This window comes from Atractosteus spatula, chromosome 14 (genome assembly GCF_055471065.1).
Source record: "Atractosteus spatula isolate fAtrSpa1 chromosome 14, fAtrSpa1.hap1, whole genome shotgun sequence".
In the NCBI taxonomy this organism is placed as follows: Eukaryota; Metazoa; Chordata; class Actinopteri; order Semionotiformes; family Lepisosteidae; genus Atractosteus; species Atractosteus spatula.
This window is the reverse complement of record NC_142719.1, coordinates 44,026,259-44,046,520: the sequence shown is the minus strand read 5'-3', so window position 1 is coordinate 44,046,520 and position 20,262 is coordinate 44,026,259. Positions and strand designations below refer to the sequence as shown.

Here is a 20,262-nt window from a genome sequence, read left to right as displayed (position 1 = left end):
CACCATGTCAATGTGAGTTTTCTCCATGTATTCCAGTTTCCTCCTGACACCCTAAGACACATTGGCTGGATTAGCTGTTGATCCTATATTGTCCCTGTGTGTCCTGTAGAGGATTGTGCGTCCTGCCTTGTCCTGCTTCTGGGATAGACTCTGGGTTTTTGCACCCCTACCAGGAACAAGCTCCTTTCTGACATCTTGATAGATGAATAGGATCATGTTTTAGCAAAAAAAAAGGTTGATATACAGTAAAGCAGTGTAACAGAAAAGTGGCAATATCCATACGTAGTATACTGGCAAGATCTAAACATACAGTAATAAAATACCTACCTGTTCATGTCCAACAGCCTGCCTCAACAGTTATCATTTAACTTTGACCTACAGTAAATATAAGTAAAGAAATTACATTTACACTTCTAATATGTTTTTAAGCTGTTCTGTTTAGTAATCATACCTATAGTAATATTTGTTAAACGAACTGTGACTTATCTTTGCCCTGTAGTGTTAATGCAGAAATAAGATGGAGTTATGATGGCAGTGATCTATGTGGCTGTCTTGTTCTGCATGTGTTCATGCTTGCTCATCACTGTGATGCTTGTTTTAGGACTTAGTGGTGCTTTTGTTAGCAATGTTTTACGTGTCATTGTTACTTACACATGCCACATTATGTATCAAAAGAAATCGCACTAATCACATGACACGTATATTTTTGTATGTTGGAAGTACTCTTTCTGAAACTGTTTTCTTTTTTCTTTTTTTGTCACCTTTCTGCATTGGCAGAGCATCTTGGAATTGAATTTATGGGTATGGAACAATCATTCATTTTAATTTAGAAATTAAAAAGCTGCCTAGAATTTGTAGCACACTCCTTCACTTTCCTTTGAAAGGTTGATCTAAAATGAAGCGCTAAATCAATTAATCTTTCTATCACTACATAAGCTAGCTGACTAGATAAGTTTCTCCTACTTACACTGTAGCTCCAACTCTCCTTACAACTGTAAGAGCTTCATTTTTTTTTTTCATTTTGCAGCACTCATTGTGAGCAAGTCCAGCTGGACACAGTCATTGTCCAGATTTACGTCAATATAAAAAATATTGCGTTATTCTGACTTGAAATCAGTTGCTTCAGAGCCTCAACCTGTGTGTCTCCTGCAGATGTGGGTGTACGAGTCAATGTTGTTAACCTTGGAGTGAGTGTTTACACTTGGGGAAGAAGAGGAGTTATCTTGGCTGAAGATCCCTAATGCCCCTCAGGTCATAATATTTCTCCAAACATTGCAATGAGATAAACAGCTTTGATGGCAAACAACTTTGAGACCAAGGCTGGTTCACTCAGGGAGCCAGGTGTCCCTGAGATGAAGTGCAATTGCACAGAAACATTTCGTTAGGTAAACCATGTGTGGGAATCCCTGGAAACAAAACAGAGTGGCAGGAATAACATTTGAACATCTTTCATTGTAAAAGTAAACAATTTTCCCACTAAAATTAAATTATTTCCTCCTGCTTGGAAAAACGCTGCAGATGCACCTTCAAGCAGACCCTTTTCAGTGACTGCCACACATGTAGTGCGGAAGGCTTCTTGGAGTTGGTGTCTTCACCAAGAGCAATGCTGTCACATATACAATATGACGACAGCTGATGAAAAATGTTCTCTCTCTTTTGCAGATTTGCAGATTAGCTGTTTTGTTTTACATTCCCACTAATGATAATTGAAACTGACAAAAAGTGTCCAACAGAACCCACGTCAGATTTGGAAGAAAGGGAGATAGCTGTATTCTGCAATGTGCATGATTAAGACATCTGCATTTTTGCAGAGAGCATACGGCAGAGCTATCATGTCCAAAAAAATGACTAGCACAGTTCAAACTGTGCACCAGGTCACAATCCTGCATGAATCTGGCCATGACAGATGATTAAAAGTGCAATTTATTCAGATGTCAACAGACATCTGAAATTATATTTTGAATGAAAGCCTATGTAGCATGTGCACAGGGCGTACACAGTCTCGCTTAATTTTGACATCTTGAGGAACTGAGTGCAACACAGGATTTTCAGATATGTGATAAGTTCAATTCCTGTGAATATTAATGTATTTTGGTAATATTACATAAACATTATTGGGAGAGGTAAGTTATTAAATTATTCTCGTTTCCTGGCTGCATTTCAAGGGATGTTTAAAAAATCCCAAGGCAAATAATTTAAAATACTTTCAAAACTGCTCATTAACCCATGAAATGTAGATTATTTGAAATTTCCCATTAGGTGTTAAGACAAACTGTAATGGAAAAGGTTAATGTTTTAAATATTCTGGTATACAGTATATCAAGTTCATATTGTACGTACTTGCATACCTGATTAACAGCTGCAATTATCTGCTTTTTATTTTAATTACAGATATAATGACATAATAACTGTTATGCAAACACTACCAAATCATGGGTTCCAAATCATGAGAGAAACGAATGCACATCTTGCACATGCAAGATGAAGTCAAGCATAGCCCATACTAGTCCAAAGAAAGATGTGTCCTTTGAATTATGAACTGCGTTTCTTCAATTATTAAAGATTTTTGTGAAAATAAAACATACAATTTCCCAAAATATTTGCTTTGAAGATCAGGCCAAGCGTCTCCCTAAAATGTTTCCTCCAGTGTAAACAGTATGACTGAATGCGTCCATTTTTCTGTCTACTAAGCACTGTACAGTTTTAATGTACAGCCCACCAACTGCACCATGAATTGACTTTGACAAGCTCTGATTTTACCTGACACTTACGTACCTTGCCTCATTCAGTGAGGAAAGGAAAAATAGAAAATGAGTGCTGCTAATAGAAAAGCAAAAAACATTTCTTGTGCTTCAGTGGAAGTCTTGAACATCTTTTGCCAGTTTGCTTTAATTTCTGCTTCCTTCAGTGTCCCTCTCTCTGTCCTTTTCTATAACAAGCATGCTATGCCAGGCTAACAGTTAACGTTGCTCCCTGTGGCCATACCCACCTTGTCAGCCCCTGCCATCACTCCTGCTCTTGCTTTTGTCTTCTTTTACTTCTTTCCCTTATGTCCAATCTATTGTCTTCTTGTTGCTGTTATTTACATTCACAGGTTGTTTTACAAAATCTGTCGAAAATAGTTACAAAATTAGCAACGATTCAAATTCTGGGGGGTTTTTTGTTTATATTTGTTGGAAAATTGAAAAAGTTTTGTTCTGTTTTGGACACTTTAACCCTGATGCCTTTGCAAACAGCTTTGGGAGTTGCCCAGATATGACCGTGGCAGCACTCCTCAGTTGTCCATTTAACTGATGATGAATGTAAACGCCTTAACATTATTTTTGCAACTCCAGTATCTGACTGTCTAAAACAGTCTTAGAAAAAGATATTCTGACAATACATACGTCATTCTATGCAGTCGAAAGCTGAGCTTGCAGGTATGCTTTAGGACCTTCGTTGTTGCAAATGCTCATTTTTAAATCACTCCTCAATAAAGTGAATATTCACTGATCTATACTCTGAACCAACATGTTTCAAAGGTTGCAAGGGTTAAAAAGTCTGCCTGTTAGTTTTAAATTTGTAATGTATATATACAGTATACAAAGTATACATTGAGCCTTGTTAGAGGGTATCTATTCTTACACTAACACTGTTCCTAAATGAAAAAAATGAAGAATTATCTTCCAAAACTTGAAAGAAATCATTTTTATGAAATAGAACTATTCTATAATATATTTTAGCAAAATTTTATTGATATTGTAAAAGTGCTGCTGTTCAAATTTGGGACTAAAAATTGGAACAAACTTATTTGACAAAAAATAAACTCAGACCAAATGATGAAAATATGAAGTACTGAAAAACAGAAAAATCAGACCAGTTCGGCTATGGTATTTGAAGTTATTATTTATGAAAAGGATGACTGCTTTGTGGCCTTATTACATGTACAGTTAATTTTGTACCTTCTGATTCTTACTTTACAGAACCTTCAGACTGCTGAGAACTTGTGATGACTTTTTCAGCTATTTCAAAATTGTTCAGTTTTATTTCAATTCAAGTAATTCTTTAGAGGAAACTGCTGCATCTCTTAAAATTAAATAAAACCTCTCTGAATTTTAGTCACTCCCTTATTTTTAAAATTTCTACTAATGAGCAGGATCTTTTGATATCTTTGCACACATTACCATAGTGTATGTAATTATCCTTTCAGATTGACTAAATAATGAAACAGCAAAACGTAAATTAACTTTCACTACTTACACATGGTGATATGACTCACAAATAGTGTCTCCTTTACAATGATTAGAGCAAGTCAACCTTGGAAAGCAACTTAAAATGAGCACGAAAGCTGAAGGGCAGCTTTACTAATCGCTAAATTATTAATTAAGGAGAAGATTAACTATTTCAGTCACTCAGCAATGTGAACATAGGAATTAAACGTTTAAAGAAAATAATTACAATAGAATAAAAAGCAACGATAAAACAATTCAATAATACAGGCTTTACAATTCTCTTACACATAACAGGAGAAAACCTTTGTAATCTACTTAGACCATCTAAACTCTTCACAAAGCTAATTCAGTAGCTTAATTATTTGAACTTTGCAACATTAGTCAGCATCACCACATGTAATTTCTGTTTTCAGAAGGAATACTCCACACGAATTCGTGATACAAGAATGAACATGTTATATACACATGGATTTTATGACTATGATTGTATACATAATTGAATATATTATTTCCAGTGTTCACAACACTTGATAAAGCCATATAACACATAACACATTTCAAAATATCCTAATCACATGCAAATTCTCAGCTGTCTAAAGGTTAACTAATTATTAAAAATTGTACTTCGCCACTATCATGTGGTGTACCGTACCTGATATTTTCATCTTATGCAGGATGTTCTTAGTCTACGTTTAAGAGTAAACATAAAATTGTAGCATGAAATGTAAAAAAAAATTAATCTTTTTCAGTTACTGTACATACAATGCTATTCAAAATGTATAACACTGTCCTGAGTCCTAATTTGAAATACTTCAAATAAGTTACCTTGTGAAATATTAACAAGGGTGTTTTGGAAAGCTTTAAATCTATTGAAGAAGGAAGCTACATGTTTTGTTGAATATAATGTCACATCATTCTACAGTGTCTTTTGCAGGTAGGCAGTAATTGATATTAAAAATGTAAAAGTCAAGTATATTTGCTGTCATCACTTTTTACTATGTATTTTATACATACTGTATATTGTGAAATCCGCTTGGTTGAGATTACAACACAAATAAGTTTCCTTCTACAGTGGCATTAAAACTTTTCAAATCCCCCTTGCTACATATTTCAGCATAATCCTGTAACTACTGTGCAAAAGGTTTAGTGACAAGCATGGGAGGAAAAACACAGTGTGTACTAAAATATAAACATATTTTTAAACTGTGACAGATCATGTCATTTTTCCCTCTTGCTTGTTATTAAACATCACAAGCTCCTGCTCTGGAAGCAGGAGGCTGGGCAGAGGCCAGCAAGGTGCCAAGTCAAGTGGACAGTGCAAGGAGGCTGGAGCAGTGCAGGACACTGCCAGCGTGTTGCGCTGAGTTTCTAACGGGTTCCCTGTGTGGCTGTTTCCAGAGGCCGAGGAGCTGTACCAGAAGCGAGTGCTGACAATCACCGGGATATGTGTGGCTCTGCTCGTCGTGGGGATTGTGTGTGTGGTCGCTTACTGCAAAACCAAGTAAGTCATTTCTGCGCGTGCAGTCGTGTTTCTTTGAAATCTGTTAGTCATCTGGTTTGGTCTTAAACTGAGTTTCTCCGGCTCTGCACATATTCTTAATTTCATTGCTTAAGGTAACATACATGGGAGAGACATTGCTAGCTTTTACTTATTTTAAGAAGGTAAAACTCCTATATTTATGTTTTTTTTATTTATATTTTATTTTTTTAAATAGCATATGACACAGGTCACCATGGGTATTTAACAAGTTTAATTACCAGCACCAATTACTTTTTTTCTCACAAGTAAGTATATGAAATGTAGGGACTGCAGTGGTTGATTTTAGGCCAGAGTAACCCCCATCCAATATTCTGTCATAAGCTCTGTGAAGTAACAGAATAAATACCATGTTTTACTTGGCAAATTTCTTGAACCAAAGTCACTATGAAAAGTAAGAGTGCAAAAAGTACGTTTGAAGAGTTGGCAGCATGAAGCTGAACATTAAAAAAAACTATGTGCGTGAGTATTTAGCAATGGAGATGAAAAAGTTAAGATAAATGCCTTTTTCACAGTGGACTACAGTGATCTCCCTTGAAGGACTTTATCAAAAAGTTCTTTTGGGAGTGAAGCTCTAAATGAAAAAGCTTTACATAAAAAGTTGGAAATATTTCCAATATAATAACTAGGCTGATAATAATTGATAGTTAAATTGACTCACCAGCTGATAATAATAATAATAATAATAATAATAATAATAATTGCTTACACTTATATAGCGCTTATCTGGACACTCCACTCAAAGCGCTTTACACCTCCGCCACCACCAATGTGCAGCATCCACCTGGATGATGCGACGGCAGCCATAGTGCACCAGAACGCTCACCACACATCAGCTATTAGTGAGGAGGGGAGCAGAGTAATGAAGCCAGTTCATAGAAGGGGATTATTAGGAGGCCATGATTCGTTTTCAGAGTGTACAGTAAAAATCATTATTTGGTTGCATTTCCCTTTGATGCATTTATTGCATGAAGTCTGCATCTTATAGAGCACACCAAAACCTTTACATGATCATTTTGTTTGCTTTGCCAACTCTTTAGTGCAGCCAGTTTGATTTTTGTGCCTATTCATATAGTGTTTTCACTTTTTTCTACGGTGTGTAAATTGCTGCTTAATTTAAGTCTGGAAATTGATTTGGTCAGTCTCAAATTTTCCACTTTTGTTTTCTCTTGAAAAATTTCTTTGGCATTGGCCACATATTTTGAATCACTGTCATGCTACAGTACATGGTAAAGCACCATCCAATCATATTGGAAGCACTTTCTTCTAGATAAGCAGACAAGGTGTTTCTGTAAATTTCAGAATTTGTTCTGCTTCTATCATTAGTTACATCATCAGTAAACATGAGTGAGTCAGATCCATAAGTATCTATTCATGCCCATGCCAGGCTATGCTTCACACATAAGGTTTTGTTCTTTGGGATATATCCAGTTCCTTTCTTTCCCATCTGTCCATAAAACCTTTTCTCAGAACTCTCCTGACTCATCTTAGTACCTCATGATGGTATATGCACCCCCATGCACACTGCTAATCATATTCAAGAGTGGATTCATGAACGCCAGGATAAAGCCAAACTTCTTCCATGGCCTCCTCCATCACCAGCTCAAAACATCGCTGAACCTTTAGGGGATGTTCTGGAACGTAGAGTCTGGAGTAGATTTCCACCTCCTTTACCTCTCAAACAACTGGAGGCTATCCTTCCTGAAGAATGGTTCAACATCCCGCTAAAAACAGTTCAAAACTAGTGTAAGGATTGAAGCTGTTCTGAAGGCAAAGGGCAGCCCAACTCCTTATTATAAAAACATCCTCATATTACTTAGTGTTTCCATTATTTTGTCCACTGCCTGTAGTGTAAGGGCCTAGGCATTCACTGCTGTCTCTAGAACACACTTATATTATATCGCAGGCTAGAATGCTACACTTAAGCACTTATGATTTTGTATCAATAAATTTTAAACTTTCATTTCAGAACCAGTATTATTTTATTATATATAAATAGTAGTATGTTATCAGTTTTACTTTTATTATTTTAATATTATTATTTTTAATGAAAACCTATTGTGTTATTAATAGTCTGAATGATGTAAAGTACATCAAAAGAAGTTATAATCCAAAGATAAATGGTGTGTCATTATAGCTGCTCAGTATCGTATAAACGTCCATTTGCAGTGCATTTCACAGGAAAGGCTCCCTTGAGAATATTTCTCAGTATACTGCGAATAATGTAATTAAGGATGCTTCTTTATTACTGTAGACATTTCTAAGATATTTTCATTTTAAGTAGCTGTAGGCTATTGGGCACAGTGTTAAAGCACATATTTTTACTGCCACGTTAAGGAGCCAAAGAGGTCATATACAGCTTGTAAAGTCATTTTGTCACTTGTGCTCATGAGCAAACTGTGTAAGGTTGAGCATGGATCTGCTGCCTCAAGTAGTATGGTTTTGCAAAAAACAGTAAGAAATTAACTAGAAATTTGTTTTACTAGTAAATAAAACACAAATATTTCAGCTGAATTAATGTTTATGATTTTTTATCTAAGCGATGTAAAATCTTCTGCTGTGGGCAGATCAGATAGTGTTGATAACTTGATACGTGGCGGTATTTCTGTCAGTGTGAATATGAATCATATAGTATAAGGGGGTTCACTATTGCTTCAGAAATAGAAATAATTTTAAGCCTTGACATGCTTATTTAATTCTTTTAAAACAGATCAATTTCATGTCAGACGGAATTTTATCTGTATATTTAATATTGTTACTTTATTCTAAATAAAGTATTTTAAATTAGTTAAATGCATAATTATTTTCTACTTCATTTAAGCAATAAAAATTAACAACACTGAGTTCATGCAGTAAGGTTTTCCATGGGCTTAGATGACTAAGTGTCTCAATGTGTGTTTTTTTCTGCAGGAAACAAAGAAAGAAAATGCATAACCACCTGAGGCAGAATATGTGCCCGGATCACCAGAACAGAAACTTGGCAAACGGGCCGAACCACCCAGGGCCCGGCCCTGGGCCTGAGGAGATCCCCATGGTGGATGTGAGTGCACACAGCCTCGTGTCTGGCCACAACCATGATCACCAACACCACAAGCCTTCATGGTGATGATGATGGTGGTGATGACAATGATGATGGTGATGTTGATGATGATGATGATTATGGTGATGGTTGTGATGATGGAGGTTATGATGATGATGGCCATGATGATGATGGTGGTGATTATGATGAACAATGATAGTCACAATTACACACTGGTTCCTGAAGTAATCTTTGAACTGCGACCTAAGGCCCTCACACAGTAGTTGACTTTGGCTTGTTTTTTGGCTTTTTATTTTTTGGGAGGGAGATTTTACAGAAATATATGTCATTTACATATAATAAAAATACAAAAAATGTAATTTTTATCATTTGTATAGAGTATAAAAGTAGAACAAATGACACAATATTACAAAATCAGCATAGCAATACATTCCTATCAAGATTTATACAATTAGCAGGTTTCTACAATTTATAATTATAATATTATATATCATAATATTACAATTATATACAGAAATAAACACTTTTAGAATATACCAGTATTAATTAGAACTGGCCACATTTGCTATAATGCTTGCAGCATCAGTCCAAACTTTGTGAAAATCCAGTGTGTTTACCTTCCATTTTGAATGTGGGTATCTCCAAACTAAGATTGTCTAGATACTGTATGTCTCAGTCCAAACAGCAAGCATTTATATCATTTCAATTTATCAATATTTTTTATTTTTACCTACAAATAAAAAGCATAAAATTAGTTTTAATTTAATAGCTGTCAGCTTCCAATCAGAAGTCAACAGTTCTTATATTTTAGTTATTTCATTCCAAGATCTTAAAACATTTATCTGTATTTTTGTATTTACATCTCAAAGGTTTACTGGGTGAAAAATACTGTATATTCTGTGTGTTCATTTGGATTAAATTGAATGCACTGTAATTTTGTGTCAGGAGAACCACATTTCTATACATTTCTACAGTGAATTTTACTGCACAGCCCAGATTTACTACATGCTTTACCATCTATCTTGTATTCAAGGTTTTTTATTTTAGTTCTTTCATTCTATTAAGATCACTGAATTGACAAAACCCCCCAAAAAAGGAATGAAGGATTAAGTCATTAAATATCATGTAGCAGCAGTCACTTCACTACCTTTGCAATTGTACATGTAAATTTGGCCAAATACACTCAAAATCTGGGACCAGTGCCCCTGTATATCGAAGAAGGTACCATCAGGAAACATGGTTGTCACTTCTGCTATTATGATTGTAATTGAAAATGGTGATTTTTGTGTCCAAACACACACTGAATAAAATATCTTTTATTGATGTTTGGGCTCTAACAGTTGTCCCTCTAGCCTTTGGAGTAAGATATCCCTGTTAAACAGTAAACGCTACTGTAAATACAGAACAAAGAGGTGAAGTGAGTTAATTAGGTGTTTGCATTAAGAAGATACATTTGAGGATTCAGGGGATTCAGCCTTGTTTTATCCTTCCTCAGTCTGAAAAGAGTGAAATGGAGCAGGAGAAACCCCCTATCTTAGCCATCAGAGTTATTTTGTGTCTGTTTACATATATTTTTAATCAGTCAGTGTGAAGGATGCTTAAACAGTATTTTACAAATTTAGTGAGAAGTAAAATTGCACTCTGTTTAGTATACAATTCAAGCAACAACACAACTGCATGCTCGTCAGCTAGCAATTATATATTGAATTCCTAATAAGAGCTTCTTTCCCAACCATCATGATGATTATGCATTATGTAAATTATGCATAATATGTGCCAAATTGTGTCTGTCTTCAGCTGTTTTATTTAATTTAAGCAGTCTTTCATGCTTAACACATCTACTTTGTGGCACCTTAATTAAAATGTGTCCTGAAAGAATCACTAAAATGAAATACAGAAGATAAAAAAATGGAGTGTAAAAATCTCTGGACATAAGGTTGAATTCAGGGATCTGATGAGATGAGATTCCACAGCAATGTTAGTGGGTCTGTCCTCTTACTTAAACATAATGTGCAGGTTAAATTATTGTAATCCCTTTGGACATGTTTTACACAATTAATAAGCCACATACTGTAGAAAAGAGAATATGTACCTTACAGTTATTGATTACACAGTAATAGTTACTTTGTTTGTTAATCAGGAAGTCAATTAAATCGGTGCTCAAAAACTTGGGTTTTCCTTATGTGTCTGTTTTCACTGAGGTTTCATACAATGTTGTAACACCAAAAAACGTTAAAAAAACAATTTTAAAAACAGAGGTCACGGGATCTGGTATTGCTTTATTTAAACCCAGATCATCTGTTAATCACACCGGTTACTGGTTTATAAATAATATGAACTTCAGTTCCCGGTCAAAGATGTCTAGGAAGACGGGTAGAATGGGTTTGTACAGGACTGAAAATCATGTGCTCGGCAGAGCTGCACAATTCAGCTCAAGCTTATTTCCAATTTAAAAATGCATATGCTGTACAGTAAGAAAAAACCTTTTTCAAAAGTCTGAAATTTTCCAAAACCATTTATTCCACCTCAGCTTTTGTCATTAGATTTCCACTTATTTTTGCATCTTCCTGTTAAGGCACAGTTTATGAACAGGGTAACTGAATTGAGCACCAGTCCTGGTCAGGTCGATTTACAATGACAAGCTGGCTAGCTGGAGACCCATTTATACAGGAGGGTACATTACTGGAGTGATCTGACTGAACACTTGCTTGAGAAGACAACAGGAGTACCTGATTTGAACCTGCAGCCTTGCAGTTACAAGCCCAGAATACTAACCACTAATCCACACTGATGTCCACATGATTGCTGTTGCAGACTTTTAAGCGGTTTTCAAGGTACATTAAAGGAGGGCCCATGCTGTGAGCATGTGTCATTGTGTTACAGTTTTCAAAACGAATGTCATTGCTCTGTGCCCCATGAGAAGGAATGATGAGTTTGCGTGCACTTCCTTCTAATTTTCTCATCAGGGTTCTCTTTCTCTTGCAGTACATTTCCAAAAACGTTCCAGCCACTGACCGGGTGATTCGTCACGAGGCAGAGACTTCGTTTTCTGGCAGCCACCCCTCCTCCACGTCTCATCACTCTTCGACAGCTACCAACACATCCAGTCACAGGTAATGTATTCATCTTCAGGAATTCAGGGCTTGCATGGAAGTGTCTAATCTATAATTAAACAGTCATTGGCGCCTCGGTTAGAATTACAAGAGCTTAAGATCTGTAACTCTGGTAATTTCTGGTACAGAGGGTAATACTGCCATTATATAGCAATGGATGTCAGTGAAGACACATAATGTGTATTTATTTTTGTTGTTACCTTTCAGCTACATTTTATGCAATATTCTAGTCATCACCTTCAAGATCAGGGGATCCTTATTCCCCCCAACTTCTCCAGCAAAAATATTATCCAGATACAGTATTCTATAGAGTGCTATACTGTATATACTTAGAAACATTAGAAGTGCAACAAATAAACATTGGAACCAATAGCATTTTCTGTCTTGTTAATGCCTCTCAGTATCTCATAAATATGGACTTGTGATGCTCACAGTTGAATTTTGATGGTGAGCTAAGCTAGGTTATACTTTGAAACTGTAATGTGGAAAACGTCAACTGGAACTTCAAAAACAAGACCTTTTTGTTATATGAAATATAGCACTCTTGTAATTCAGCTTTACTTTAACACCTTTGTTGCAGAATGTAATTGTCCACGCTTTTTATTAGAGATATTTGCAGTTAAGCAGTACCGCATATATTGCCATTGCTGGGACTGATGCTGCCCAGATACATTGTGGTTTGACTCAGAACTGCAGACCTACAAAGACCTACATGCAAGAAACAGAGAACTCCTATTGTTTTTGAGACCACGTAACCTGCATTTGTGGTGAACCAGGGCTGTAACACTTCAGCATGTCAGTTTGAATGGTTACCTTTTGGTTATTCACAGCCTGATTGGAACAGTAATAAATATCACACCTTGCTTTGTAGGTCTACATGCGCAGGCAGTGGTCAGTATGCTGTTTTGAGGTGTCACAGTCCTCTTGCTTTCCTGTGCAGACATGAAGACCGCACGTGGAGCTTGGACAGGACGGAGAGTGTTATTTCAGACTCACATTCTGGCATGATGTCATCCTCAGTGGGGACCAGTAAATGCAACAGTCCTGCCTGCATCGAAGCTCGGGCGCGGCGTGCAGCACACTGTGGCATTACTGACCCCCGCCGCCCCATGATGCAGTACAGGGACTCCATCGACTCACTGAGAGACTCACCACACAGTGACAGGTGGGGAACACACTCTGGCGCATCATTTAACCCTCTATGGTACTGCAGTTATTTTGATGTATACATTAAGACATTCTTTTGACACTGAGGAATGCTTTTGAAAGGTTTAATAGCAATTCTGTTCTTACAAAGGGAATCCTAGAAACACAAGTTCAAGAGGTAGGACAATCCCCTTCATCTTGACTAGGTATGGCTACATTCTGTATAGCTGGCAAGCTCCTCTTTCCTTGCATCTATTGCTCTTATCCTTTCCTGTCCCATCACTACCCTTGCACAAGCTCATCGAATCAGTCCACTCTGTAGGGAGACATGAGAGTCCCATAGCCTTGTTCTCACAACAAGGCTGTTGTTGCCTCAGTACCACGTCTGGATTAATCTGCTTACCAAACAAATACCATAATATTATGTGATTTGTCTGTAGCTGTTGTAAAACAGACAACAGACTATGGATTCAAGTTGATGATCGTATAGTTAGGGCATGCAATTTTGGAAGAAGCACACAGCTGTGTGAGAAGCCTGGTCGGTTCCTGGTTCCTCATGAATACCAAAGACAGGGACATGTGTCACTGGCAGAATTGATTTCCTTATTTCTGCCACAGTCACTTCAAGGTACCAGTTCTCAGTGCTCTACGCTTTGCAAAACCAAGGAAAGTGGTGATGAGTGATCAGACCACACTGCAGCACATGTCAGGTCTTAGGCTCTGTTGCTTAAGTAGTAGGAATATTTTCATGTGTCATGACCCCTGATCATTATATTATTCATACAATTTATTTATTTTTGTATCAATTTATTAGATTTAATAATCTTTTCTGACAACTTTTGATCCCACTGTCTGAGTTTTGGGATACAATTACTAAACGGCACACCGCACCATCCAGGCAGCCAAGAGTCTCTCTAAAAAAAGTTGCAGACAGAACCAAATTATCACTCGTCTTAAAGCTGACTTAGGCCCAAAAATCCAGCACTGAGTGTAAGTAGTGTGGGAATACTAATCCGAACCCTAACTGGGGTTTTACACGTGCTATTCCACAGTATCTCTCTGAAGCCCATCAGTCATTGGATTTTGAAATGTTCCCCATACCCACGAGTATGAGTGTAAAACAATCAAAACCATTGATAAAAGCTCTTGCAAATGTATTAAATTCAATAAACTTTTCTATTAACTTTTGATCTGACTGACACCAATGTACAGCATCGTTTCACAAAGGTTGCTTTTCTTGAACAGATCAGTATACCACCACTATTACTCACCCTAAAGCATTGTTGGATGTGGATGTGGTAAAGCACCCATTACAAAAAATAGCCTAAAGGTCTCTGTAGAAATGTCAGTTTTAGTCCAGAGGCTCAATAGAAATTGTACGGTATTGCTCTGTTGTCACTGATACTACAGTAAATCATTGGCACGCAACTATGGTAAGCATTTGATGACTTAAAATTAAGATTAAAAATAAAATCAGCTCTGTATTTTCTATATTAAAGCCTTAGACTAAATTAACAGGTTCACCCTACAAACATATGAAGCATGAAAATGCCTTTGCACTTTGCAGTATGCATTACCACTTACAGTACTTTAAAAATACTGAAGTTATATTGGAAGGAAACAGCATTTGAGTTTGAGGTCTCAATGTTAACCTTATCACTAAAATGTAGCAGACCTAAAGCAGTCAACTTACACCCTGCCGTTCTAATTGTTTTTTTCACATTTTTCTTTTTATTTTACATTTGCAATTAAATCTTTCAAATGCATAGCTTTTAATGTGTATGTTTAAATACTCACAGTACCATAGAATACAGGGGGCAGCAATGTAGATCTGATGGTCAGATTTGAATGCTTAAGCAGGTGTGACATCTATTAAGTTGCTGTTTTCTTAAAACTTTCTAAGTTGTTCTTGTTCTCCCATGTCAGTTAAACTGTGCATCCCACGGGAAATTGCCGCTGCAAGTAAAAGGAAGTCACAGAGCTAAGTAGTATGTTTTCATATTGTGCTAAGAAAGTAATTTAAGAGCATGAAGGTGCCACAATGTCCTTGGGAACAGGGCAGGTGAAAACCTAAATAACTGAAAGAGAACTTAATAAACACTACCGAGGCACTCTGAAAGATGACTTCAAAGGATGTGCACTTACTGGCCACGACCCTGTATTGGATAAAGAGGTTAGAAAATGGATGGATGGGTTTTTCCAGCCAGGATATGCGCAAATGTGCTGGAACTGTTTTTAGGTCCAGGTGCCACAGAGATAATGAGGACGGTCTATCTCTAAACAGAATACAATTGTGGGACAGAACAAAATCTTTCTTGCAATTAAACTATAGTGAAATTAACCTCACACTTTGTTCAGCACTGGCTTCAACATACTTTGCTCTATATCCAAACGTTTCTGTGTCTGTAAGTTAGGTTTTGAACTGAATTTTATTTAAGCACCACAAATGTTTGGACCCAGTCAGCAGTGTTCTTTAGAGCTGAAGTTAACCAATTACTGTACCGTACATCGTTAACAATGTATGTTTTGCTCTAGGCTAAGATCTCTATAAATTTATTTTATTCTTATTCAAAATGTGTTTTAAAAAGATGTGCCTTTGGAATCATATCCAATTTTTGGATATATCCAATGTTTTTGAAACACTTAATCTTAAGCGGGTCAGAAAATCTTTTTCTACCACAGTATCATTACAAAAATACTGAGTTGGCTACTGAAGTACCAAAACATAAGAGCATTTTAAGCATCTTGTTCACTAAATGTAAACACAAATGTGTTGCACATGATTGTGCAAAAAACACCTTCTTTTGCAAGATATTTCAATTTAAAAAAAATCCTGAATCTTAAAATTGGTCTTCGCCATTCTTTTGGGCCTACATCAGACATGTCTGTCCCCATGTGCTGCAGAACACGGAGTCCCTTTTCCTGGTGCAGCTTGATAGGGAGTGACCAAGCACTGACGTGTGTCTAAAGCATGCAAAGTAACCTGAAACCTGCTCATAGTGATTAGGAAGAAATGTGGTTCAAATAAACAGCATTTAAATAGCTAAACAATTTTTAGTAGAACACTACTAGCTTTGTACAACAGCAGTAGACAGTTGTGCAGCTGGTGTATCTCCACTCTGTATGTTCAATATTGACATTAGTCAGTTTTCTGGATCCTTGCTTACCTGATCTTGTGGGCTTCTAAGGGAAGCCAGGTCCTTGGTCTGGCAAGTGGCGATGGAGTAGGATCTGGTGATCAATCTGTGTGCGTGATCCCTCTCTCGCAGGTACGTGTCAGCCCTGACGACACCAGCCCGCCTCTCACCTGTGGACTTCCATTACTCACTGCCTACACAGGTGCCTACTTTTGAAATCACGTCGCCCAATTCCAGCCATGCAGTCTCGCTGCCGCCCGCCGCGCCTGCCGCTTATCGCGTGGAGGACGACCTGCCCCTGCTGCGCCGGTACCAGGTGCCCCTGCAGGACGTCCAGAGGCACGAGGCGTACCGGCAGCAGAGGTGCAGCTACCTGAACGACAGCACGGGCAGCCTGCCCTCCAGCCCCTTCCGGCTTGTGGAGGACGACGAGTACGAAACCACACAGGAGTACCTGTCCGCCCTCGAGCAACCAAAGAGAACTGTCAGCAACAGCAGGCGGTGGAGAAAATCCAAACTCAACGGGCACATTTCACAGCGCGGGGAGGCGATGCGGGACTACAGCTCGCGGAGCTGCGTGTCCGACAGCGATTCAGAGGAGGAGCAGGCGAGTGAAAGCACGCCTTTCTTGAGTATGCAGAACATGAACATGGTGGTGAACACAGAGCCATCCACCATATACAGACCGGCTGACAGCAGGACTTATTATTCGTCGGGCCGGCACAACACTCGTGGGAATTTACAGACCAGACTAACACACTCGAGGTCAAAACAAGACAATGCACCCCTTTAAAAACCAACCAACAAATATATATTATAGACCTGCACCTATAAAAAATATTTTTATTTTATATAACAGACAGATATTCTAAACAAATGAAATATTTATTTTCATTTTAGCAAAAGTTGTCTACTAGCTAACAGCAAAGACTTTTTTTATAGGGAAAACTCTATTTATATGTAAATTTTGATTTACAGCTTAAAAAACGTGCCAATTTTTTCACGACTTAAAAAATAGAATAATATTGTGGTGCCTTTTGCTGTATGCTGATGCCAGAGTTCCAGTTGAGTTTTTTGTAGCCTTTCTAATATGAACTCATCATTTTTATAGACATTTTTTTTCTGGATCTGTTATCTGGGATTTGTTTTCTGATTTGAACTGTATTATCCATAGATGTTGGTTAAGCTCTCATACAGTATAACTCACTTCTGCATAAAGTGTATGTTTACATGAAAAACAAATCACAGACATGTTTATCAGTTTTTATAATTCAAAGTTGACATTGTAAAGAATTTACAGTTTATTATACAAAGAGTTTATTTGGGTTGGAGGGAATGAGCATGTCATTTATTTAGTGTCAAACCAACAAGTGGTGTAATATTACGCTGCCCAAGATTGCAAGGGTTTCAACATAAACAGAAAAGAGCAGACGTGCAATGATGCCAGTCACTTCTGTCTAAAACTACATGCTAATCTGGGTTGAGAAATGGAAGCATATTGCCATCATACCCCGCAGGTTATTTAGCTGTACATTACAGATAAGTGACAGTCTTGTTTTATGGTTGTGCTCTTTGCCAAAACTCATGGGCTGGTGTACAGAAACCTCTCATTTTCATTGACTGTGGTCTGTGAAGTATTATCCTAAATTCTTTAAATCTTTGATCCCCAGTGGTACATAAACATTAAGTAGTGGTTGCAATAGCAGAGCATGTGTCAGGGGCTTACACTGAGGGTGCAGGTCCACCTTTAGCTGCAATCAGAACTTAGCCCTCTTACCGACAACTGGCACTAAATTCTCCTGGGCATGATGAGACATTGCACAACTGCTCCTTCAGAAGGCTAACAAGCTTGTTGAGGCTCATGGGCAGTTTGGGCTGCTTCCCAGGCACCATCATGAGACTCCCAGGAGGGTTGGATTGACAGGACTCCTACTTCTCCAATGCAGATTCCAATTGTTATTTTATGATTAATCATTCCTTCTTACACAGAGCGTGTGATAACTCATGTTAAGGCCTTCTTTGTAGAATCATACAAGTCCAGGCTGTGCAACATTGTCAATAATGCCAAAATATGCAAACATATTTATGTATATTTTTGTTTGTTTGTTTATTTGTTGACTTGACTGAATTATTATCACAAGTATTATGTCAGCAAGCCATTTTCTATTTCAAAACTTTTGGTAATACTTTAGTATTATAGTCCTCTGTGTGATTTTTAAATTCTGAAATGTTTAATGGATCTTGAGCTAGACTTCTGAAAATGCATTAGCCTGGTTAATTAGTTAAAAAAATACTCTCCCCTTCAGAGTTACAAAATAAATTATAGATTATATACATTATCATTATTGTTATTACCATAACGGTGTAAAATTATGCAAGGTTGGATACCTTTCTTCTTTAACATATATATGCAGATGTTTATTTTGTGTTTTCAGCATAAAGCCAACCTTTTCGAATATGTTAATAATCACAGTCATTAGCTAATATTCTTTGATCCATCTGGCTTTGCTGGCAGTAGCGTGTGACCAGCAATAACATCAGTTAAACAGTCGCACGAGGGTGACGAGCTGTGTCTGTGATCGTGTTGAAGCTTTCTGGTGGGACAGCTGCCCAGAAACCCTCATCCATTCTCCATGAAGAGAAACCAAGGAAAACATAGAACTTTGTAGGTTTGCAATACTTCAAGAAGAGCATATTTTGGCATTGCATTTTTATATGTCATACAGGAAAATAAAGATGTAATGTGAAATATTATTAATAATTCTGCAACACAGCTTTCAGATCAAATCGATTGCAAAGGCGACTCTTTTGATTTAACAAAATAAAACCACAGTTCTCAGAACTAAGCATATAAGCAAGTCCTACTTAACTGCTTTAATGAGAGACACAGTGTTAATGGTGTAATGGTTCTATATCCTAGATTAGAAATTGTTTTCCTTTAATGTCTCACAGCAGAAATCTGGGATTTTTAATTTTGTAGCTTTTTGTTTCTGATTGAGTTGGATTTGATGCAATGAAGGCGGTGCTTCTAGTTAGTTCACATGTGAAAAAGCCCCATTTGGAATTCTTACTCTTTTATCCTGCAGGTTCTTTTATTTCTGTAGCTTGGCCCTTTTTAACAAAAGATCACCTCGTTTCTGCATGTCCTTGGCAATTCAAATAGATGGATGCATGGTGAAGTGGCAACTGAAAAGTTTTCCAGTTAGTGAAAGTGTATTTAATTTAACATCCAGCAATAAATCCCTTTTCTCATGTCCATTCTTGGAATATGCTAGAGATTTTGCGAGATTGTCTTAAATACTTGTAAAATAAAAAAGATATCAAACCACCTGTTCACATAAAAATAAATCTTTATTCATATCATTTTAATATAATCTCTTCGTGTCTATAAAGAAATACTTCATTTTCAACCAGCACCTGGGCTACATTGAACTTCACCATTACCCCATGGGATTATTAAAAAAAACATTAAAGGTTGCTACCCCACTAAAAAATAAATGTCAGTACATGACATTTTCTACCCTTTCATTTGACAGTGTGCAGATGTCGCATATAGTGTCTTCTGTGATATACAAGTAACAGATCGAGTTTTTATTGCATTCACTTTAGTGCAGTACTGTAGGCCTATTATGGGTAAGAAGTCCAAAGAAAACATGTTCAAGACATGCACTAAAGGTCCAAAAGCATGGCTTATTACTTGCACAGAGCAAAAAAATCAAGCAACTAACATGCAGTACTGTAAATGTAATATTTACATTTTTTGGGAGGTATCCACCCTATGATAGACTGATGTTCTGTCCAGGGTGTATCCTAGCTTGCGCTCATTGCTTGCTGGGATAAGCTCCGGCTCTCCCATGACCCTGAGTTGGATAAAGAGGTGAAAAAATGGATGGATGGGACGTATTCATGAAATTCTTAACCTCAGTTTTAAACAAACGTGGGTGAGGGTTCAAACTGTAATCTTGCATACTTACATCTAACTACATATAAATATTATGCTTTTTGCACATTTTGTTTTCACACCCCTCTTCCATCCCAACTTCACCTTTGCAGCAGCTCTCTGGCACATCCCTCATTC

General features: G+C 37.2%; 1 protein-coding gene across 2 annotated transcripts in view; it reads left to right on the top strand.

The window, feature by feature from the left end:
- LOC148821435 (pro-neuregulin-2, membrane-bound isoform-like) overlaps positions 1–19,558 on the top strand; it is a 111,355-nt gene extending 91,797 nt beyond the window's left edge. Inside the window, exons 6-11 of one of the 2 annotated variants that reach the window (XM_088932227.1) lie at positions 778–801; positions 5,610–5,712; positions 8,659–8,788; positions 11,774–11,901; positions 12,842–13,066; positions 16,317–19,558. In XM_088932227.1, coding sequence (XP_088788353.1) covers positions 778–801; positions 5,610–5,712; positions 8,659–8,788; positions 11,774–11,901; positions 12,842–13,066; positions 16,317–16,977 — 1,271 coding nt within the window. In that variant the 3' untranslated portion in view covers positions 16,978–19,558. The remainder of the gene's footprint in view (positions 1–777; positions 802–5,609; positions 5,713–8,658; positions 8,789–11,773; positions 11,902–12,841; positions 13,067–16,316) is intronic. The other variant, XM_088932230.1, reaches the window with a different exon arrangement.
- Positions 19,559–20,262: the final 704 nt, after the last annotated feature.